The 24,823-nt window shown below is 37.6% G+C and overlaps 1 protein-coding gene across 2 annotated transcripts in view; it reads right to left on the bottom strand.

Moving 5' to 3' along the window:
• The window catches only part of LOC126825419 (protein FAM221A), a 32,073-nt gene extending 8,792 nt beyond the window's left edge, over positions 1-23,281 (bottom strand). For both annotated transcript variants that reach the window (XR_007681941.1, XM_050555105.1), the window contains exons 1-2: positions 23,166-23,281; positions 2,071-2,149 (exon numbers count right to left, since the gene is read on the bottom strand). Coding sequence is in view for 1 of the 2 variants with exons in the window: in XM_050555105.1 (XP_050411062.1) it covers positions 2,071-2,149; positions 23,166-23,242 (156 nt within the window). In the remaining variant the exon portion in view is untranslated. The remainder of the gene's footprint in view (positions 1-2,070; positions 2,150-23,165) is intronic.
• Positions 23,282-24,823: the final 1,542 nt, after the last annotated feature.

Genomic DNA, 24,823 nt, shown 5'->3' with positions numbered 1-24,823 from the left:
AGATGACTGTCCAGCTGGAGCTTGAGGTATGACACACTAGGCCATCCCTAGGGTTTTTAATCCTACATTTTTGTATCAACTGGGCTAATGTTCATGGGCATATGCTATGCAGTATGTGCCATAAAAGATAATTTTGCCTATACAGCGGCGTTTCGGTCTATTCTTCAGTAAATTCCAACTGTCAAGGATTCTTTTACTAGCACATCATCAAATAAATGGGTGGACTTTAAGTATTCATCTCATTCAAATGACTAGACACTGTTACCTTGCCAGGTTCTCCAATCTGAAAAAAGAGCAATGAGAAACCAACCTGGAAAATCCTGAGAACCTTTCTCGGCCAACACTCGGATCAAACCCAGGACCTGTTGGTTAAAAAGTCAGCGTAATATTCACTGAGCCACTGGCTCCACCTTAACTGAGGGTAAGTATAAGATCGGTAGTAAAACTAAAAGCACTCAGAATCCATTGATAGCAATAATAACCAGTTAACTAACTAATCAATATCATCTGTTATTTTCAGATCATTTAGTGCAGGTGTGTAAAAGAAATTAGATAATAGAGTCTGAATTGTAGACAAGTTAAATTACTGCCATCAAACCATGGGTTCCACGTCGGAGATATATGCCAGTCAAGACCTAGGGCTATGGAAAATGACCGTAACTAGATCTGACCCATCGGTCATTTTGCATTCCGGAAAAAAGCCTTTTTATTCCAAAACCCAATTTTTAAACATGGCTACGATCGACCTCCACTATGTAACTATAAAATTCTCACCCAGTGCAGAATAATGCAAACGTATAGAAGCCACATAATCTCATGATTGGTGTTATAGAGTTGTATACATAGTTGTCAACAGATTATACTGAGTGTTGTGTTGATAATTAATGATGAGTGTCTGGTAGTTGGCTGAATGGTTAGCGTGCGCGCGCTGTATCATAAAGTCTGTCATTGAGTCGACTGGCGTGGTTTCGAATCCCCGGTTGTACGTGACAAGGAGTAGGGTCGCCTGTCCAACCTCGTGGTTTTTCTCCGGGTCCTCCGGTTTCCTCCCACTGCTAAAGACCCCTACGCGCAAGCGAATTATTGAAATAAAATTAAACCATATGTTAGTCCCGAAATGACCTAGTTTGTGTCGAGTGGACGTAAAACCCCATTTCTCTCTCTCTCTCTCTCTGGTAGTAGAACAATAACAGTTAATTGATATGTAGGAATCTTATCAAAGGTGTGAAGCAGTCCATTGTTCGTCATTGACAATTTGATCAACCCTGTGTCATAAGAATTTTCTAGAACAAATATAATTATAATCTTCGAAAAAGAATAATCAGATATGAAGTCTGCTTTTCGAATCTAAACTGTCATATTAAATAAAAACAGCATATAAGTTACGCGAATCCTCTCCTATGTACATGTTGAGCTTACTAAAAATTTGTGAAAATTCCGTATTCTAGTGCTACTGTGTAGCAATATTGATAATTCCACGTGATGCAATAACCTTGTGTATATGTGGTTACTCTTATTATACACAACAATATTCTAGGGGGCGATAGTGTTGCTAGCTGTGAAGTTATTTATCCGTTAGTTATTTAGTTATTCATTATAAGGATTTACAGCTACCCTATTCCTATCATACAATCTTCTATACGGTGTAGTCATAATGTGCCATTTGTTGGGACAAAAAAAAAAAAAAAAAAATAATCAGTGTTTTTGTCAAATTTAGATCTGATCTGTATGTCAACAGTAACACAAAGGCATTTATAACACAAGATAGCCACAACAAAGTGTGGAAATATGCCCACATATGGCAGCCACAGACCGTGGCTTATCCAAAAGAAAAACTTTTCAGGGCACATAATGCATCTCTTGAACAGAAGGTCCCAGAATGCTGAATTAAACCGGGTTCATCATCTCCAATACCAAATTTGAAAATCAATAACTGAAACTATAACCTCTATAGCGTTAACAAGCCAAATGTTGACAGGCTCACAATGGATCGCTGGACAACTTAATACACTCTCACGGAAATGTGGATGTATAAATATTATCTTTTTCAAAAAAGAGCATATTAGTTACCATGGGAAGGACCTTCTTCTTGTACTCTTCATATTGGTCAGGTGAAAACATAACACCTCCATCATCATCTCCAACAATTCTACAATATGATTTTTCATAAAATATAATAATCCATTGCCATCCAAGATACGCACACATTTTGCAAGAGATGAACCGAGAACAGGGGAAATCAATAGGATTCATCCTTTTTGCCAATGCTTCACATTGAATTTGAAAAAAAAAAAAAAATCTGTTAAGAACGGATTCATGATATATGTTTAAATTTTTTTTTTTTTTAAATCGGAACAGTGATATATTAGCACGTTTTTTTTTTTTTTAAAATCGGATAAAAATTGTGACCTCATACAATCAAGGGCCATAATTCATGAAGTTACAATCCAAATGACGAAAGGAACTAAGATCTTTGGGTTATAAACATGTATTTCAAGTTTCATCAAAATCGGATCAAAATGGTGATCTCCAGAGGGACCACAACCTTGATATACCATATTTTTACATTATTTGCTTAGGAGGGGCGGCCATATTGTCCGGCAGTTTTGGTCCAATTTTCATAAAATTCGAACTCATTATGGTGTAACGGTGATATATTCGAACGGATTTTTAAATCGGATAAAATTGTGACCTCTAGAGAGTCCACAAGCTAAAATCGCGATTTGTCGTACCATCAGGGGCCATAATCCAGGAAGTTACGGGACATGTGATAAACCTATATTTCAGATTCCATCAAAATTGGTTAAAAATTGTGACCGATAGAGGGTCCACAACTTTTGTTTTACATGTTTTTACAGTATTTGCGTAGTCCATGTGACAGACAGATTTTCATTACCAATTTGATGAATAAATTTAACCATGATTTTCAGTTAGCCTTAGGTCTAAAGTGTCCAAAATTGGTTAATGGACATCCGGGTCACTTTGCAAAATGTGAGTTTCGTGACCATCTTTAAAAATGGCCGCCGTTTTTTTTATTTGAAATAGTGCAAGTCAGGGAAACCTCCACAACTCCTCAACAGGTTCACCTATGGATATGTAAAATGGCTCAAAATGTTCATAATACAATCCTGAATTGGCTGGTAGATGCTATCAGTTTCAAAATAAAAGACTAATCTGAAAACAGCAATATTTTCGGGGGTTATTTTTTTCATGATATCTGTTCATAAGTTTACTAAAAAATCTTGTTCAGACCCACATAAGCCAAATTATCTATTTGGTCAACTAAAGTGAACTATTTGGTCAACTAAAGTGATTTACAAGATATCAGAAATATTGATCATAAAAAATAATCTCTTATATGAGTGTTCCAAATCCTAGATGGCAGAGATTCAAAATGGCGGCCAAAAGTTGCTCAAATAGTCGATTTGTCAGATAATAGTTATTTCACATTTTGATATTACACGTAATATTCAATTGAAAGGGATTTCAGTGTTACTGAACTTAAAATTAACCAAAACACAGAGCACTGAAAAAAAAATCCAAGATGGTGAATATTCAAAATGGCGGCCAGTATTTCAGAAATGATTGATTTTCTGTTTAATATAGCTTGCAATATGTCTTTTATAAGCAAATAACACACTACTTATAGATAACAATAGTTTATTTCACAAGTCGTTATCATGTTTTTACTGTTATGACCTATTTCTCGTGGTTCATTATACCGCCTAAATAATTGTTTGATCTTTTATTCTTGTGGTTATCTATACGAATTACAGTTTATACTTGTCTATGTGCATTAATTTGTTTATGTAACGGCTTGGGACAGTTGTCCATGCTAGCTGATTTTGCATCCCATTGGAGGGCCCGCACTGCTCTTGTATATATATATAACCATATTCTTTTCATTTTATTGTCCCCCACCTTTCGAAGAAAGCAGGGGACTATTAAAATGGGTCTGTCCGTCCGTCCGTCTGTCTGTCCGTCACACGTTTTGGGACACAATAACTATCTTTCTAAATGAGCCAGAATGTTCAAACTTGGTGTAAGTGTTTATTAGGTCATTGCCTTGATGGAGTTCGAAGATGGGCATTTTTTGCTTAGGGTAAGCAGAGATAAGCAACATGATTGGTTGATGCTTTGGGACACGATAGTACTTTAGTTCTAATTAAGTGAGATTGATGAACAGGGGTGTACATAACGCTTTTGTTTGGGGGGGTGTTTAGCCAAAATGCGACCGACTGATGCACATACCCCAGTACGAGTGACACAGTCAGGAGCCGCGCACCACAGGCGCGAGTTTTCTAGGGGACATGTGCAGAGCAGATCTAGAAGTTGGGAATAGGGGGTGGGGTGGGGTGGGGGTGGTTCCAAATCTAGGGTGCCATCCACAATCCCACCCCACAATGAATGTCAACAAAATACTGGCTATAACAGCCGATAGTTGTCTCGCCAGAAAGCAGTTTTATTTAAGTTGACATAAAGTTTATGTCATACATGATAATTGTGCCTACAACACTGAGCAACCTGAGAAAATTTTGAAAAATTGAGTCAATATCCTAGCACTTGAGGTCATTGCTGGGGGAAAGTCTTGTGGACGAGAGGACCAGAAATGTGAGCCAATGGGACAGAATCTCGAGATCTCCCCCTGTCAATTCCGCCTGTTTTGCAAGAGTTGACATAACATTTGTATAGTCTGACGCCCCACGACCCACACACCAGTATAACTGGGTAGTTCACTATAACCGTGAATATGACAGTGCCGAGACAGTATAAGAAAACAGAGGAACAGAAGAATGTTGCTACAACGGAATTGAGCGCCGCAGACGCAAAAAATTTTCAGATATGTAACCGGGCTTTTAATTTTTCGGGACTGGGCCTGAAAATTTTAGTCATTGTCATGGCAAATGGATCCAAATTCTCGCTAACGAGAGAATAAGAAATGAGACAGAATCTTGTGGCCTATCTGTCAATTTCGCCTGTTTTGTAATTGTTTGTTTACCTCATTAATTCATTTAGTCTGAGACCGACTGCGGTGAGTACTTTTTTTGAGACCGACTATTTTTTTACCATGGGGGAAAAAAATTTCATAGAACAACATACTCACAACAGCATAAGAGTGATAAACATTTTTTCAAACATGACAAATATGTCACCGGGCTTTTAATTTTTCGGGACTGGGCCTGAAAATTTTAGTCATTGTCATGGCAAATGGATCCAAATTCTCGCTAACGAGAGAATTAGAAATGAGACAGAATCTTGTGGCCTATCTGTCAATTTCGCCTGTTTTGTAATTGTTTGTTTACCTCATTAATTCATTTAGTCTGAGACCGACTGCGGTGAGTACTTTTTTTGAGACCGACTATTTTTTTACCATGGGGGAAAAAAATTTCATAGAACAACATACTCACAACAGCATAAGAGTGATAAACATTTTTTCAAACATGACAAGCAGACATGGTTATTTTATACTATAGTTTTGTGTGACGTTTGCAATTTAGTCTCACAGATTCACGCAAATACATAGTATTTGGGATCTATTCTGGCATTGTTTGTTTACCTCATTAATTCATTGAGTCGCCGATGCATAATTTTGAGACCGACTGCAGTGACTGCACTTATTTTGAGACCGACTATTTTTCTCCCTGGGTGAAATTTTGTTCATAGACCAACATACTCACAACAGAATAAGAGTGAAACACAACATTTTTTCAAACATGATAAGTTGACATGGTTATTTAAAGTTTTGCGTGAGTAGCATGACGTATGCAGTGAGCACTTATTTTGATACCAACTGCTCTTATTTTGCGACCGACTGCACTGATTTTGCGACCGACTATTTTTCTTCCTGGGAGAAATTTGTTCATAGACCAACATACTCACAACAGAATAACAGTGAAACACAGCTTTTGAAAATGTTTATTTAATACTAAAGTTTTGCGTGAGTAGCGTGACGTATGCAGTGTGCACTTATTTTGATACCGACTGCTCTTATTTTGCGACCGACTGCACTGATTTTTCTTACCACATTTACTTCCCTGGTGATGAAACTTGGTGTATAGTTTCATTACAACAATACCTTGACTAAGTTCGATAATGGGCATTTTCTGCTAAGGGTAAGGAGCGATAAGCAATTTGATTGGTCAAGACTTTGGAACATAACAACTCTGCTTTAATTGGGGTAGAATATTTAAACTTGATGTAGATGTTCATTAGGTGAATGTCTTGACTGAGTTCAATGATTAACATTTCGAGCTAAAGCTAAGCAGAGCTAAACAATTTCATTGGTCAATGCTTTGGGACAAGATAACTTTGATTTTATCTGATAGAGAGTGATGAAACTTAGTGTGTATAGTTGATAATCAGTTTGATTGCTGTACTTTTGAAAATAATAAATGTGTTATCTATTTATTTTGGGATTTCGGCGGAGGATATCAGCCTCACTGTTGGCTTGTTCACATTTGTTTTTGGACACTCTACAGGTCACAATATTTATCAGATTTTTACAAAACTTAAAATATACTGTACTCAAAGATCTTGGTTCCTTTCCATATTGGCACGTATAGTACAAAAAAATCATATTTTTAGCCTGTGGACTTTCTAGAGGTCACTGTTTTTATTGGATTTTGAAAAACGTTTCAATATATATCACTTTTACATCATAATTACGGTTGAGTTCGAATTTCGTGCCAAGACTACATAAAACATCCTTGAGCAACTATAGTACACGCTTCAGCGTCATTTACTGCATTTACATTGTTATATTGCTAAAATTGATAGACAGTAAATAGAAGCCAAGAAAAAGATATGGTCTCGAGAACTATGGGGCAGATACATGTTTTTTACAGTTGTAGTTTGACAAGACAGTTCAACATTTTTTTCCATGTACTCCTTGATACGTTAAAGGATATATATCTAGCTATTGCTAATTCTTTATATTTTATTGATTATCTAGTATTAAAATAGTTTCAACCACCTTAAGCCTGAAGTGCAATTCATTCCGTCTTTATTAATGCCTTACTTTCTGCCATATTGGACATTCGCGAGAATAAACAAAATATGCTTACCCTTGCAATTAACGCAGCAAAACTCAGCTGGGCAGGCTGGTCTTACTGTGAACATATTTCTGACATTTATAGCAGCGAAGAGGGTTGGAAATACAGGAATATTTAAATAACCTGTCTAGATTGATTTCGGTATGTACGGATGATTAAAAGTGAGGATATAGGTGCTTGTAGGAATCACCTTATCTTCTTGGCGTGCACTAATTCTTTAACTTCTGGGACGCCATGAGAAGAACGATCTTCAACCATTTCATCCTCACTGCTGCCTTCAAGGTCCCGACATCGAATAACACCTCTACTAGAATTAAATGATCTGTGTGGAGACACCTTGACAGGAATGTCTGCCAAAGTTGTTGATTTGAGAAGCATGCAATTATAATAGATTTCAGTTAAAATTACTTGCACCCGCGCAGTGCACATTTCCGTTACTGGCACTTAGGTGTAAGCAGAGTCAGAGTCAGAGAGAGAGAGAGAGAGATATGGGGTTTAACATCCACTCGACACAAACTAGGTCATTTCGGTACTAACACATGGTTCAATTTTATTTAAATAATTCGCTTGCGCGTAGGGGTCTTTAGCAGTGGGAGGAAACCGGAGGAGCCGGAGAAAACCTACGAGGTTGGACAGGCGACCCTACTCCTTATCACGTACAACCGGGGAATCGAAACCACGCCAGTTGAATCAATAACAGACCTTATGATACAGCACGCACGTGCTAACCATTCGGCCATCCACCCAACCACCTTTCGGTGTAAGCAAATGTGCTTCGAAAGGGAAAACTGTTGACAGACTGAACTAACAGTCACAATAGGGAAAACTGTTGACAGATTGAACTAACAGTCACAATATCAATAGCGAATTTTTCGTACGTTGTAACAATGTTTGCACATGGTCAGACAGTCGTAGAGAGATGAATTAAATGAGTTTATTGCGTATTATTCGTTTCGAAATGTATCAGTGGATTGGCATTGAACTTGCATCCCGCTTTCGTGACCTTGGCATTTGATTAACTCGCAGGTTTCAATGGAAATAATGCGTAGCGATAAACTAAATCGCTTGCATTTCGTAGTTTTATGGTATTTTGGAAAACAGAAACTACCGGTATTGACAATTGTCACAAACATATGATATTTGAGACTCAAACGTCTAATCTAGGCTGTAAATTTTGGTCAAATTTTAAACTAATACACCAAATAGCCAATGTTCCGATGCCTAGATTTGAAATGTTATCCCCATAGACCCTTTCAATGATACTTTGAAAATGCCAAAGCGCCTATCTATCTTACTCCATTAAAATGATGTTTTCCCAAGATAAAATAGCTTTGGCTCCTAAAACTTCTCTTATTTATGTTGTTTTATTAACGTTAGCCTTCATTAAATATACATTATGGGAGATTAGATTAGATAAAGAGCTGGCAGTTCTCACTATAATAGTTAAAGATAGGTTGCCAGGCAACGAAACATACGCCCACAGCAGCTAAGTCGTCCGGGCGGTCAACAAGAGTTGTCGCATATTTTTTCTATTGTCCATAATGAAACATTTATAATGCACTAAAATATATTAATTAAAAATAGGTTGCCAGGCAACGAAACATACGCCCACAGCAGCTAAGTCGTCCGGGCGGTCAACAAGAGTTGTCGCATATTTTTTCTATTGTCCATAATGAAACATTTATAATACACTAAAATCTGATTTAGAGTAACAACTTATTAAGTAATTATCAGAAAATCATTAGAATTTTTTATTTTTTTGGCTTTTAGTTCTGCCCCATGGTAACGTTTAGTATACGAAACATTTAATATGAATTTAGCTGTTAAAGTTATCAAAAGTCATTGAAAATCAATATACTGTTTATCGATCTAAAGTCAATTGAATGATAACTTTGGTCTCTAGAGCGTCCACATAATTTTTCAAAGTTATCAAGGGCCATAACTCTTGTAGTAATTATTGGAAATTGTTGAAAATCACCGAGCTTCTATGTTTTGCAACCTTAAAGACTGTGTATAAATTTAAAGTCAATCAGATATTAACTTTAGCCACTAGAGCATCCACAAGATATTTCAAAGTGGACAAGGGCCATAACTCTGGCAGTAATTATCGGAAATCGCTGAACATCAATAGGCTTCTTTGTCTCATGACCTTAAACACTGTGTATAAATTTAAAGTCAATCGGATATTAACTGTAGCCTCCACAAGATTTTTCAAAGTGATGAAGGGTCATAACTCTGGCAGTAATTTTCAGAAATCGCTGAAAATCAATAGGCTTCTTCGTGTCATGACCTTAAACACTGTGTATAAATTTAAAGTCAATCGGATATTAACTTTGACCTCTAGAGAGTTCACAAGATTTTTTGAAGTGATCAAGGGCCATAACTCTGGCAGTAATTCTTGGAAATCGCTGAAAATCAACAGGATTCTTCGTCTCATGACCTTAAACGCTGTGTATCAATTTAAAGTCAATCGGATATTAACTTTAGCCTCTAGAGCATCCACAAGATTTTTCAAAGTGATCAAGGGCCACAACTCTGGCAAAAATTATCGGAAATCGCTGAAAATGAATAGGCTTCTTTGTCTCATGACCTTAAACACTGTGTATAAATTTTAAGTCAATGGGATACTACCGTTAGCCTCTAGAGCGTCCACAAGATTTTTCAAAGTGATCAAGGGCTATAACTCTTGCAGTAATTTTCGAAAAAATATTTGACTAAATCAATGGACACTTTTTGACATAGTACTTATGTTTTATATTATAATTTAGTATTTTTGCATTGCATAATGCATTTTCAAGACGGTATGAGCATGGATGAGAAAAAACGAGATTCCTAGGGTAAATGAATGGCATCCATACCCGTAGTTTAAAATGAACACAAGCTATTTTTAATGGGGTTTTTTGTACATCCTTCATGTAAATATTCGTAATTTAAATAAAATATCATAATATACTGGATATTAAAATTGTAATAAACAACATAGGCCAATATTTTTAGAAAGTCTTCATGGCTATAGATAGATATAAAAGACTTTTAATAATATTGGCTAGAAAGTGTCAATCAAGTGAATACTCCGGGGGTATTTCCAACTTTTTATGCATGTTTTTTTTTTTTACATTTAAAAAAAAATGATGTTATTGACATTTTATAAAATATCGCGATATAGTGATTATATCGCTATATTTTTTGAAAGTATCGTGATATCTGTTTCAAGGGATATCGCCCAGCTCTATACCGTGGCATTTCTTCATAGCACAATTTGTAGTCTTTTGTTCATCACGTAACTAGTCACGTAACTTGCAAAAGTTTTTATTCATTCGTCGATGATAGACAAACGGCACAATGATCACGTGACAACCACAATTGAAATTGCTACAAAATAAAATTCGTACAACTATGATATAGCTTCAATAATATTTTTAAAATTAAGCCACGTGGAGTATTTTACTGAACCTTTTATGAATTATCAGCAAGCGTGTTTTGTTTTTTTACCGGATTGTCAAAATCACCGTTAAATGTGCTAATTGCTCGGATTAAGAACCAGATGAGGTATGACTGTTGTTGTAGCAGACAAGCAAGTTGATTGACTTTTTTTTTATTAACAAGTAATAATTACCCCGTTGTAATTTAGCCAAAAGTAGATTGATTTATGATACCATAGTGATGGATTCATTGTTTTACCAATCGGCTAGATTAAATGTCAGTCGGCTAAAGCCGACAAAATACAGGCGATACTGACCGACATTCAATAGTCGGACTCAACAAATATCCGAGATTTTTTTTTTTTTTTTTTAGAAATTTTTTACGCGAATCCTTGTAGATTCGCAACGTAAGCTCTTGCGAGAATCTTTGCGCAAATCAGGAATCAGATTTGGAGATTCGCGTGAATTTCTAGCCTTGTTATGTCCAGCGAAATACGGCATGAGTCTCAACCAATGACAATTTCTAGCGTCTGGTTATTCCAGTCTATTGCGCATGCTCTCCAGAAAAAATATGGCATCACCGTTTGACAGGAGTCGTGGAATATGTCTAGCCTCGTTCCTTCTGGTCACTTGTTACAAATGACGTTGAAATGATGTTACACAATGTTTATTTTGTCTTAAATATTGGATATCAGAAGCCTACCTTTTCCCGGTAAGATCACAACATCAATGTTGATTTGAATTGACAAATAAATCGTGTTTTCAACGTGTATAAGACTTTGGATGATAGTGAGTAAGAGACTTAGCTACTAAAAGTGTTACCCTACTCTGCTGTAGGTTAGGCCTAGTAGGCCTACTATTAGTATTTGTGCTAAAAAAATAATGCAACAATTCACACGTAATAATAAAAAATCCAATCAACAATGGTTAGCTTGAGTAAACTGTTGTAGTAACAAGGTTTTCTAGTTGCTTATTGGAATAGTCACAAATGTTGCGTGTGTATTTGGTACGATTTATATAGGCCTAGCAGGGCACTTCCAACCACAACACTCATTGATTCAAGAGACTCTATTTAATTATTGACAGATTATACAAACAATGTAATCTTGAATGAGGCGCTCATAATATGTCTTCACGTAAAATCCTCCTTCTTTTAATCGAAGAAAGTACATATTATCCAATAGAGCAATGTATTATTTTACAGGATATTATTGAGCCTTTTATGCAGAGATTTAAACATTACGTATACATTACGTATAGTTTCTTACTAAAGTTTAGTATAAGTATAACTATGAATTAACCAATAAACTATAACTCAAATGACTAGAATCAATGCAATTAAACTGACTAGTATTCTGATAACTTCTTACAGGACGAAAGTAGAAATTTACTGTTAACTGATAATTTAATTAATGTTCATTCACAGATTGAGCTTGGTAAATGGTTTCACTGTTCTTCCAGATCTGCTTACATAGTTCTCTGATTTGACTGGTGTTAGGTTTTTCACTTGATCATTCCTGATTGGCAGTGTTGCGGGAATTTCACAGTTTTGTACAGTTTTTACAGAAGTGTCCATTCGTCGTGGAGATTTACATGGTTTAATCTGCTGCCTATTTCTTTGATACACACCACTGTCTTCTCCTTGAATTTGATAAGTTCGGCTTCCAAGTTTCTTTTGAACTGTTGCAGATTTCCATTCCTTTTCACCCAATCTAATTGGTTGCATTCTTACATGTTGTCCGATTGTAAGCGATGGAAGATTTTTACCAAAGTTGCGTCTTGATTCAGCCAGTTCAGATTTGCGTTGGTCCATGAGTGGTTTCTGGCTGTTGGGAACATTCAATCTTGATTTCAGTGTTGGTAGGAGTGTCCGCGTTCTTCTTCCGAACAGTCTCTGAGTGGGACTTGTATCGGGTCCTTCTGTTGGTGTATTTCTGTTGGTGTAGTCCAATGTAAGGGTCTTCGTTGCTCGCTTTACATTTTCTTATCACATTCTTGGCGGTTTTGACAGCGGTTTCAGCTGCGCCATTAGATTTATTGTTTCCAGGACTTGACATGTCATGTGCAAATCCATACTGATTTAAGAACTGTTTAAACCTGTCTGAGGCAAACTGTGGTCCGCCATCAGTAGTGAGAATAGATCACAGCCTACTGTCTCCCATGGTCTCTGGGGTGATTCTCTTAAGTGGAGAGATTCTTGAGGTTGATGAGCCCCATATGTTGCAAACACGTCACATGTTTCAATGAAACTTCTAATGTCTTGTGTCATCATAAGCCAAAATATGAGAGATCTGACTCTACGTAGACACGAATTGATTCCAAGATGTCCAGCATGAACTTTTTCTTTCATCTCTTTTCGCAGTGAAGCAGGAATGACGACTCTTTCCCCCGCGTAGTACGATGCTGTCTTGAACTGTCAGTTCATCACGATACGGGAAAAATGGTATCACTGCTGGGTGAACTTCAGTCTTGTTGTTCGGCCACCCTTTCATGATCGTGTCCATGAGACGACAGAGTGTTTGGTCCTGTTGTGTTGCAAATCTTATGTGATCGAGCTGATCAGCTTTAATGGGACAAAAAGATTCATTGTTCAGTGTCACAGACTGTTTCAGGTGCTTCTTTCAGTGGTGCACGTGATAAGGCATCAGCCATGGGAATGCTTTTTCCAGGTTTTGTACACTGAAAATCATACTTCTGCGCCCTCAACAGAAATAATTGTAGACGAGTCGGAGCTTTTGACAGCGGTTTCTTGTGAATAGCCACAAGAGGTTTGTGGTCTGTTACCACAGTAACTGGACGTCCATATGTGTAACAATGGAACTTTTCTAGTCCAAACACTGTCGCAAGGATCTCTTTCTCGATCTGAGCATACCAAGTTTCAGACTCGGAGAGAGATCGGCTAGTATAAGCTATAGGTTTCAAATTCTGTATGATCACAGATCCGAGACCGTGTTCGCTTGCATCATTCTCTAGCCACAATTCTTCTTTCTGGTCATAGTATGCAAGGACAGGTGCATTGGTGATCATGATTTTTACTTTACTGAAAGCATTCTGTTGAGCTTCGCTTCAGATCCAGGGAACATTTTTCTTCGTCAGATTGCGAAGACATGTCGTTTCTTCCGTCGGATTCTCCATGAAACGAGCAAGGTAATTACACATACCTAGGAAACGACGCAAGTCGTGAACATTTTGAGGTTCTGGAAATTCTGTGATCCCTCTAACTTTTTCAGGATCAGTGCTCAGTCCTTCGCTGGTAATGGTGTGATCTAGGAAGGTTATCTTGTTGAGGCAAATCTCCATCTTGTCTTTGTTGAGACGAATACCTCGTTCCTGACATTGTTTCAGCAGTGCATCTAGGCAATGATCATGACTTTCATCATCAGCCCCATGAACCAGGATATCATCAGCTACACAAGCCACTCCTTTCAAGCCCTGTAGATTTTCCAATAGTTGCTTTTGAAATATCTCAGATGATACAGACAGTCCAAATGGTAATCTCAGCCATCCGAATCTTCAAAAACATGTTTGAAATGTTGTCAGCAAACTAGATTCATGCTCTAATTTCACATGCCAGTATCCAGAAGCAAGATCTATCTTTGAGAACACTCTGGACATGCTGAGCTCGTGCAGATTGTCTTCTAACACAGGTAACGGAAAGTGTTCATGTTGAAGAGCTCGGTTCAGCTGTTGGGGATCCAAACAGACACGAATCTCACTTGACTGCTTCTGTGTGATTGCGATCTGGTTGACCCATGGAGTTGGTTCGTCCACCGGTTCAATTACTCCCAGCTTCTGTAGACGTTGAAGTTCTGCTGATAGTTTCTCTTTGAGACTGACAGATATGCGTTTGGTTGACATGATGACAGACTTGACATCTGGGTCGGTTTTTAAGTGTACGTCCCCTTCAAATGTTCCAATTTGGCTGTCAAAAAGTGGTGAATATTCTTCAGCGATTGCATGATCATGTTGAACTGATATGGCATCTACCAAATCCATATTTTGTTCTTGAATGTCTATCAAGTCCTTTTTTGTGGCAGTTTCAATGCCTAGTAGTGGTGTTAAGCTTTCCTTAACAACAACAAAGTTGATTGAGTACAACTGTCCATTCTTTGGATTAAGAACAACAGCTTGATAGGAGCCCATCGGAGTTAACAGCTTCTTGTTCCACATTACCAAGTGACGATCAGTTTTGGATATTATGGACTTGTCCATTACATCCTTCATTGGAAGAATATTTGGAGTTGCTCCTGAGTCGACAAGAAACACTACATATGTGTTGTCAACTATCATCCGGCACTTGACTGGTTTCTTGAAATTTCTGGTTGTCTCATTAACACTTTCAACAGAGCAGGTCCAGTCATCACCATCAGATTCAGAGTCAGTTTGATCCAGTACTGCATTTCATATTCTGTTCTTGAATGTCTATCAAGTCCATCTTTGTGGCAGTTTCAATGCCTAGCAGTGGTGTTAAGCTTTCCTTAACAACAACAAAGTTGATTGAGTACAACTGTCCGTTCTTTGGATTAAGAACAACAGCTTGATAGGAGCCCATCGGAGTTAACAGCGTCTTGTTCCACATTACCAAGTGACGATCAGTTTTGGATATTATGGACTTGCCCGTTACATCCTTCATTGGAAGAATATTTGGAGTTGCTCCTGAGTCGACAAGAAACACTACAGATGTGTTGTCAACTATCATCCGGCACTTGACTGGTTTCTTGAAATTTCTGGTTGTCTCATTAACACTTTCAACAGAGCAGATCAAGTCATCACCATCAGATTCAGAGTCAGTTTGATCCAGTACTGCATTCACTGAGTCAGTCCTTTTGTACTTTACAGCAAAATTATTCAATGCTCCACACTTGCTGCATTTGGCACCCCATGCAGGACATAATTTCTTCTCTTCATAGCATGAGTATTTCCACAGAACTTACATTCAATTGTGTTTCTGGAATTCGATGAAACTTGATGTCGATCCCGTGGTCCAGGCTTGTTTTTGAAATCACAGGTTGGTCTCGGTTTCTTCCCAGATCTATACGTTGTTTTACGGCGACTAGCAACAGCGCTCACAGCCTCCGACACAGGTTTGTAAGCATCAAACTGGGCCTTTGCATTTTCAGCAACTTTACAGGTATCTATGCATTTGTCTATGGTAAGGTGTCTTTCACGAAGCAATAATTGTTGGGTTGATTTGTCTCTAATACCTAGTACAATCCTGTCTCTCAGTAGTGAAGGAGCACAATTCACACAATAGTTGCATGTCTTTATCAAAGTTCTCAAGTGTGCATAAAATGTTTCAAAAGATTCGCCTTCTTTCTGATTTGTACTGTTAAATTTGAAATGTTCATAAGTCTCATTGACTTCACCAACAATAAATTGCTCAAACTTCTCAATAATTTCTTCTGTTGTTCTGTTACCTTCTGTTGTTGCAAAGTTGAAACCATTGTAGACCTTCAAAGCCTCGTCACCAAGTGCATTCAGTAGAGAAGCGACCAGATAGTTACGTGGGAAAGTAGCGAGATTGACCAATATTTCTGCTTGAATAACCTGGGGTTTTTACGCCCGGTAAAGTCTTGAATCTTGCAGGGAGCTGTTCATTCTCGTTTTCTTCACCATCCGCCATTTTGATTACGAATTCACATGTGGTTTCACACAAAAATAGAGTATTGCTTCGTTATTAGGGAAGATAAAGTCACTGTTTTTGCATAGTACAACTCACTATGTCCTCATAGTCATTTCAAGGCCAAAATCCTGATCCAGTCACCATGTTGCGTGTGTATTTGGCACGATTTATATAGGCCTAGCAGGGCACTTCCAACCACAACACTCATTGATTCAAGAGAGATAACTCTATTTAATTATTGACAGATTATACAAACAATGTAATCTTGAGTGAGGCGCTCATAATACGTCTTCACGTAACAACAAACATTACCGGTAATTAATAGATTAAAGTCTGAAATTTCGCACAAGAATTACTGGTGCCAGATAGAACACAATTAATTCACATTCAATCCATGGAAATCTGTGTTAAAATTAGCCATCCACTAAAAATTCAGTGTCCAATACTTAGATAGGGGAACTCTTTGGCGTTTCCACAATTGGTGTGCTGTCAAGTTGACTGTAATTATTATATTTTCATCGGAGAAGATTGATTATAGAAACAAAGATTTTATCATAGGCACATGTTTATTCACTTCCTTTTCAGGGGAGCTCATTCCCAATCATACAAATTATCAAGTCTTACAACAGGCAATATGTGTGGGAGATAAATCATGTATCCTTAGTAGGATACAGACCACCATAATACATGCTTAGAACTGATATCTATACAACAACACTATTTGCGTAAAAGAAGCAGCCATTTTGTTCCGGAGTTTCAGTCAGATTTTTACAAAATTCGAACTGAACATTCATTTATGTGTAATGGTGATATATTTATACGTTTTTTAAAATTGAATACAAATTTTGATTTTTAGCGGGTCCACAATCCAGGAAGTTATGTTTGGATATGCGTAATTATCAAAAAGAATATAATCTTTGAATTGCATTTAGCGATTGAACTTTTACACTATTTGGGTTCAAAGGGCGGACATTTTTTTTAGTCAGTTTTGGTCCAATTTTCACAAAATTCGAACCGCAATTAGGGTGTAACGGTGATATATTCAAACATTTTTTTCAAATCGGATAAAAACTGTTACTCAAGAGGGACTACAGGCCAAAACGTGATTTTTTGTACAATCAAGGGCCAGAATTTAGGAAGTTACGATCTGATAGGTGTGGATATCGAAAGGAACCAAGATCTTTGGTCAAGTTTCATCAAAAAGGGTGAAAATTTTGACCTCTATAGGGTCCACAACCTTGGACTTGATATACCCTATTTTTATACTATTTGCGTACGAGGGGCGGCCATTTTGTCCGGCAGTTTTGGTCTGATTTTCACGAAATTTGAACTCGGCCCACATTTCGATGTAACAAGTGATATATTCGAATGTTTTTTTTTTTAAATCGGATAATAATTGTGACTTCTAGAGGGACCACAAGCTATAAAAGTGATTTTTCAACAATCAGGGGCAAAATACAGGAAGTTACGATCTGATCTGCGTGTATAAACTTAATAATATTTTATTTGTTAAGGGGTAGCATTTATGTGACATCCATTCATTCATTTACTAAGGTGACTACACTTGGGTCTTGATTATGTAATGTTTATAGATGGATTATCTCGTATTTAATACAGTCATTCACCCAATATTAAGGGATAGACTTAAACCATAAATGGGCTATAGTTCCTCCTTTTTGGAACAAGGGAGTTGGATGGCCGAATAGTTAGTGCGTGCACGCTGTATCATTAGGTCTGTCATTGAGTCCACTGGCGTGGTTGCGATTCCCCGGTTGTACATGACAAGGAGTATGGTCGCCTATCCAACCTCGTGGGTTTCTCTGGGTTCTCCAGTTTCCTCCCACTACTGGAGATGCCTACACGCAAGCGAAGTATTGAACCATAATTAGTCCCAAAATGACCTAGTTTGTGTCCAGTGGAAAAAACCCATTTTTCTCTCTCCCTCTCTTATTCTTCTCTGTCACTCTTATTTTTGTCTCATTGTCTGTGGGCTTTACGAATAGTTAATCCTAAGTAAGCTATAGTTCCTCCTTGTCGGAACAAGGGAGTCGGGTGGCCAAATGGTTAGCACTTGCGCGCTGTATCATAAGGTCTGTCATTTAGTCAACTGGCACGGTTTCGATTCCCCAGTTGTACGTGACAAGGAGTAGGGTCGCCTGTCCAACCTCGTTGGTTTTCGCCGGGTCCTCCCACTACTAAAGACCCCTATGTGCAAGCGAATTATTGAAATAAAATTGACCCATATGTTCGTCCCGAAATGACCTGGTTTGTGTCAAGGGAACTTAAACCCTATCTCTCTCTCTCTCTCTGCTTAGTCAAAATTTCAATTACCGGGTAGGCCTATCCATAATTTTTTCAATCTGTTATGAAATCATTTAAATTTGGATAATGTGTAGAATATGCATATCTAAAACATATATTTCCTTGTCGGTCAATTTTTGCAATACTTTGCGACTTACTTACAAATGCTTTTAGTGATCAGTTGGATTAGGAAGGTCTGAAAATAATGCATTTTCAAAGATTTTGACAAAGTATTACTGTACACGGTAATCAATCATTTTTCCAAAAATGTGTTATACATAGCAAGCCCTAATAAATAATCATCACCTTTGATGTCACTGACCCGCAAAGGGCGATTTATTATTGAGCCTTGAAATTTGAAACATGCAGAAACATTATTTGTATAACATGGGTGTAAATCTTCATAATTATTTCGCGTAACCAAAAAAAAGATGTTTCACCTAAAGACAATCACCATGCCTAACAAACAATAAGTAATTGTCACACACAGGGTTTTGCGGAAACAGGGACTGAAAAGTGTCTAAAAGGCCCAAAATGTAGAGGTGAAAAAACATCCCTTACCATTAATAGTATTAATACAGTTACAATTTTTCAGAAAAAAACAAGCACAAAAATTCTTCCTCCTAGAACTTTGAAGACTCAATTTGAAGTATCATTTAAATCCGCCGATGGAAGCCTTCATTCACTTGGGCATATTATTGTTAACTCTGTCCGTCCATCCGTCTGGCGTCCACAATTGCTTATGGACGCTCTACAGGCTAAAGTTAATATTCGATTGACTTTAAATTTATACACAGTGTTTAAGGTCATGAGACGAAGACGCCTATTGATTTTCAGCGATTTCCGATATTAACTTCCAGAGTTATGGCCCTTGATCACTTAAAAAAATTGTGTGGAAGCTCTACAGGCTAAAGTTAATATCCGATTGACTTTTAATTTATACACAGCGTTTAAGGTCATGAGACGAAGAAGCCTATTGATTTTAAGTGACTTCCGATAATTTCTGCCAGAGTTATGACCCTTGATCACTTCAACAAGCGGCTGCCAGGCGATTTTTTCTACAATCAAGGGTCATAATTCAGGAAATTAAAATTTGATATGCGCAAATATCAAAAGGAACAAGACTTTTGTGTTATAAACTTACATTTCAAGTTTGAACAAAATCAGATAAAAACTGTGACCTTTATAGGGTCCACAACCTTGATATACCATATTTTTACGATATTTGAGAACAAAGGGCGGCCATTTTGTCTGTCAGTTTTGGGCCGATTTTCACGACATTCGAACTCAGCCGTCCTTAGGGTGTAACGGTGATATAATAATACGTTTTTTTAAATCGGATAAAAATTATGACCTCTATAGGATAGGGTCAAAAAACTAAAAACGCGATTTTTCGTACAATCAGGGGGCATAATTCAGGAGGTTACGGTCCGATATGCGCGAATATAGAAAGTAACCGAGATCTTTGGGTTATAAACTTACATTTCAAGTTTCAACAAAATCGGATAAAATTCTGACCTCTATAGGTATTTTTTTCAAATGAAAAACACATGATTAAATGGGACGGGACGGGACAGCAAAACGGCTATCATCAATTACTCGGCTATATAAAATAGCCGACTGAGCATGCGCAGTCTGCCAGATGACTGCGTGTAAACAAAACATACATCGCGATGGTAGAATCGGCAATTAATATCTGAACAATTGTGCTTTATTGGAGAATGACATGAGAATCATACATCATGCGGTGTTTTCCTCCTGAAACGACGGAATTAGGTCGGTGAATTTTCTTCTCTGAGATGCTCGGAAAACGGATTTACATACGGCGCTTATGGATCACCTTTCGCGATCCAATAATTTATTATAGATATTTTCAACTTATAATAGAATGTTTTTTTAAATCGAATAAAAATTATGACTTCTATAGGGTCCACAAGCTAAAAACGTGATTTTTCGTACAATCAGGGGCCATAATTCAGGAAGTTACGGTCCGATATGTACGAATATCGAAAGGAACCGAGATCTTTGGGTTATAATCTTAAATTTCAAGTTTCAACAAAATCGGATAAAAATTGTGACCCCTATAGGGTCCACAACCTTGATATACCATATTCTTACGCTATTTGGGAACGAACGGCGGCCATTTTGTCTGTCAATTTTGGGCCGATTTTCACGAAATTCGAACTCAGTCATCCTTAGGGTTTAACGGTGATATAATAGAACGTTTTTTTAAATCGAATAAAAATTATGACTTCTATAGGGTCCACAAGCTAAAAATGTGATTTTTCGTACAATCAGGGGCCATAATTCAGGAAGTTACTGTCTGATATGCGCGAATATCGAAAGGAACTGAGATCTTTGGGTTATAAACATACATTTCAAGTTTCAACAAAATCAGATCAAAATTGTGACCTCTATAGGGTCCACAAGCTAAAAACGTGATTTTTCGTACAAACAGGGGCCATAATCCATGAAGTTTCGATCCGATACATGCCAATATCGAAAGCAGCCGAGATCTTTTGGGGATACACCTATATTTCAAGTTTCGTCGAAATCGGATAAGAATTGTGACCTGTAGAGAGTCCACAATTAATTGTGGACGGACGGCCGGCCGGGCGGACAGGGGCGACGGCATAATATGTCCACATGAAAATGTGGGTGTATAAAAAAGCGGGAAAATGTCACGTGACATTGACAAGACAGAAGCTATCATAATCAACCGGTAGCGATGAAACATTCTACGAACGCAGACAAATTTAAGGATTTATATTGTAATGAACATTTAATAACATTTTATAAATAATAATCTCAATCATACCGCCTATGCTAGAATTTACCACGGCAAAACTGTCGTAAAAAGTAAAAGCTGAAGCAAACACGGACTGCCACGGTAATAAAAATAGCCCAAATTGCGCTGTTGTCCATGTGTACACGTATCAAAAAGTTATGCCTTTTATATACGAAATGAAATGAAATGAAATGAAATGGGGTTTAACGTCCTACTGTTCTGCTCCTATGCTGGGCTAATGAAGACGGGCACACGCCATACAGTGTGCTATGAGAGAAATTTTGCCCGGGCAGCGGCACTATCGCCTACTCTTATAGGGATTTTTTACGTGCATTCCAATGTATACACGGGACCTCGGTTTTTCGTCTCATCCAAAGGACTAGACAGCTGTCCTTGTCAGGACCTCCGTCCTCCATCACTGATATTATAGTGACAAGGGGGAAACCACGCCGGAAAATCTGGATGAACTTTCTCGGCCAATGCAGGAATCGAACACCTGACCTCCAGGCTAGCGAGCCAGCGTCTTACCCACTTAGCCACGTGATCCCCCCTGTTATATACATGTAGACGTATGAAATGCATAGGTACTAGTAACTTTTCAATATATCATACAGTCATTCAGGGGCGGCTGGGCTTGGGATTAGGTCAATAATTCAAAAATGCAAGATTTAGTTGTAAATAGTATCCCAAGCCTACCCTTATTCAGAAATGCAAGATTTAGTTGTAAATAGTGTCCCAGTAGTGTTTCATAAGAATGCTCACTTTCTAAAATAGTGCCCTTATTATAGAAGGTTATGGCAGAGCCGTGGGAAATTTGATGAATCAATTTTAGTTATGGTTGACATGATGGCAACCATTGGGAACACGAATAACACGAACACGAAAGGAAAACAAATTTCGATGACTTTTTTTACTCCAAGAGGAATCTGTAAATACTTATGACAGTACCACCAAAAGCAATTAGAACCAGATTAATTGACACGGAAAATCATTGCACAGGCCGTTTGTCTATCTACAAATATAAAAATTGCACTTTCAGTGACGGAAAATGACAACAGTATATTTGTTAAATATGAAGAAAGGCAGCCGTGCCTTGTCAGCTAATTTTTGCTACGGCATTTATAAATTTTTGGTGCCGTTGTAGAAGAATCCTCATTTCAAGCACTGGTCTGATCTAGGCCTACTAATACTAATAAATCATGCAACAAATAATTATTAGGTTCTCAATGGACGTTGTGTATTTTCAACTACGTGTGAAGAGCGACCTAATTATTCTTCAACAAACATCGTCTTCTATCCCAATATAAAACCTCTACAAAAACAGTATACGCAATCCATAAAAATTTTGCACAAAAATGCATTTCGTTTCGCGTAAAACAGAGATCCTCAAATTTTAATGCGGAGGATATGACATCAAAAAAGGTCAAACTATTCCAACATGGCGACTGAAAGAAATGCTGGTGTATGTGATATTGGATAAACCTGTAATTCACTGAACAACGTTTGTTTGTCAGTAAGTGTCATTGTTGTTCAGAGATGGATCACACAATAAGGTAGGACATGCATTTAGAATTTATCGACTGACGCTTTCAGCTCGTGACTATTTGATGCGCCAACAATTCAGTCGCAGTTCGCTCCAAATAAGTACACTAGCCTAGTACCCGGTACAGATTCAGGAATCTTGAGGTTACGTGTGAACGAAACCTCAAGGCACTCTGGAGTAGATAAGAATATGCCGTTACCGTTTCACACGACATGTGGAATATGTCTAGCTTCATTCTTCGCGCCCCTTGTTAAACGGTTTTGAAATTCTAATGTTTGGGCAATTATTTCTGCCTTGTGTTTCAAAGCAATTGCTCAAAAAATAAAATTTGGTTGGTAGTGACTAGTGGTACATACAACAATGCCATTTTGTTTTCGACAACCTGATTAGTCTACACGATACCCAAGTTTTAGTGACGGTATCCTTAGATCCTAACCTTTTATATTCCAAATAAGCATCTACTCCAGCAGCTTTGGACGAATCGAACTTCAGATGATACTGTCGGTCGGCCATCTTTGTCGACACTGTTTACATTGACATTGTTTACCTTAGTTTCAAACGGAAGTAAACGGACACAGATCACCAAATATTTCTACGCTGGGCGAAAGTTATTTTTAGTCTTTCTCTCCCTTTCCCTTTTTTCCCCTTTCGCATGGCGATTTTTGTTGGCCTTTTGGTGTAGAATCGAAAAAAGGGTTTGAAAACACATTTTCTGCCAGGTTTTGGTGAATATTCATGATTCTGAGGCGGAAGGATACAAGAGTTGAGAGGTTGGTTAGGTTGAAATGTAGGGCCGAAAATTGCATGTTTTATTTTTTGTCTCTACTTCCAGCTTGTGTATCTCAAATTTTTCATGGTGAACCTCATACATGCTTTTGGGCAAGAGTTTGTCACATGTTGCTCCACCTGTGGCAGAAAGCGTTCTACCCAACGAAAATTTGAGAAAAAGTTAGACTTAGAACCGGTCTAAGAGACGAGAATTGGCATAAAAGTCAATGGGGAAATCGTGATCTGTGGCCAATCGAGGGCTATTTCTTAATTAGAGTTAGCTCCCATTAACCGATAAATCCCATAGTTGATACGTCAGACTCGCTTCTACGTCACTCCTTTTCTGACTTGCATATATTGAAGTCAGAATAGCGCAGTGACGTAGGAACCAGCCCGACGTCATTTACTGATTTAGAGCAGGTTACCCAGTCTACATAGTTGACAGCTCATTTGTATTAGACTGGATAACCTGCTCTAATCCGCCAGACTCGCTCCTTTACGTCACTCCTTTTCTGACATGCATATTGAAGTCAGAATAGCAGTTTGATTGCCCGATGCTTTTTAAAAAGATAATGTGGAATTAATTAATATGTGTCATCTATTTTGGGGGGGATTTCGGCGGGGGACACCAGCCTCACTGTTGGCTTGTTTTTCCATCATTTTCTGACCTTAAAGCGAGAATTTCAAATTTTCTAAGAAAGTCAAAACATAATTATTATTTCTATGTCTTTTGCTCAATAGGTTATCAAATCACTATTATACGATCATGGGCATTATTTCCCACCCTTAAAAATCTATGACACAGGAAATAACAACACAATTACCTCCCCTGTTTTGCTATTGACAACATGGGGAAGCCATTTTCCAACGTTGGAATCTGAAGTTAAAAATGATATTTTTGCCAATTTGTCAGCTGGCAATAGCGATTAATAGGATCATTCTTTAACAAGATAGGACTGTTTATGGATACCATCTATTTTAAGGCTAAATTTTAATACATTTTAAAAATATAACTTGAAAATTTGCATTTGCCACTTTAAAGTGATGTCATTTGATGATCAAAATCTACCCGTTATTTTTGGGTTAGATTTATGGTTGTATTTTACATAATCTTTACGACATTATCGTCAACGTTATATTTCCATCATTTTATGATATTAAAGTTATAATGTTATTTGTTTATATATAAATTCAACCACAGGGCCTTGTTTCCGGCTTGTAAAAACAATACGGTAATATAATTGAAGATCCACTGACAGGGTCTTGTTTCAGCTTCTATAACATAAATTATAAAGAAATTTTGATAATCTTTCAAAACCAATCATG

The sequence above is a fragment of the Patella vulgata genome, chromosome 6 (genome assembly GCF_932274485.2).
Source record: "Patella vulgata chromosome 6, xgPatVulg1.2, whole genome shotgun sequence".
Taxonomy (NCBI): Eukaryota; Metazoa; Mollusca; class Gastropoda; family Patellidae; genus Patella; species Patella vulgata.
This window is presented reverse-complemented; position numbering and strand designations above follow the sequence as displayed.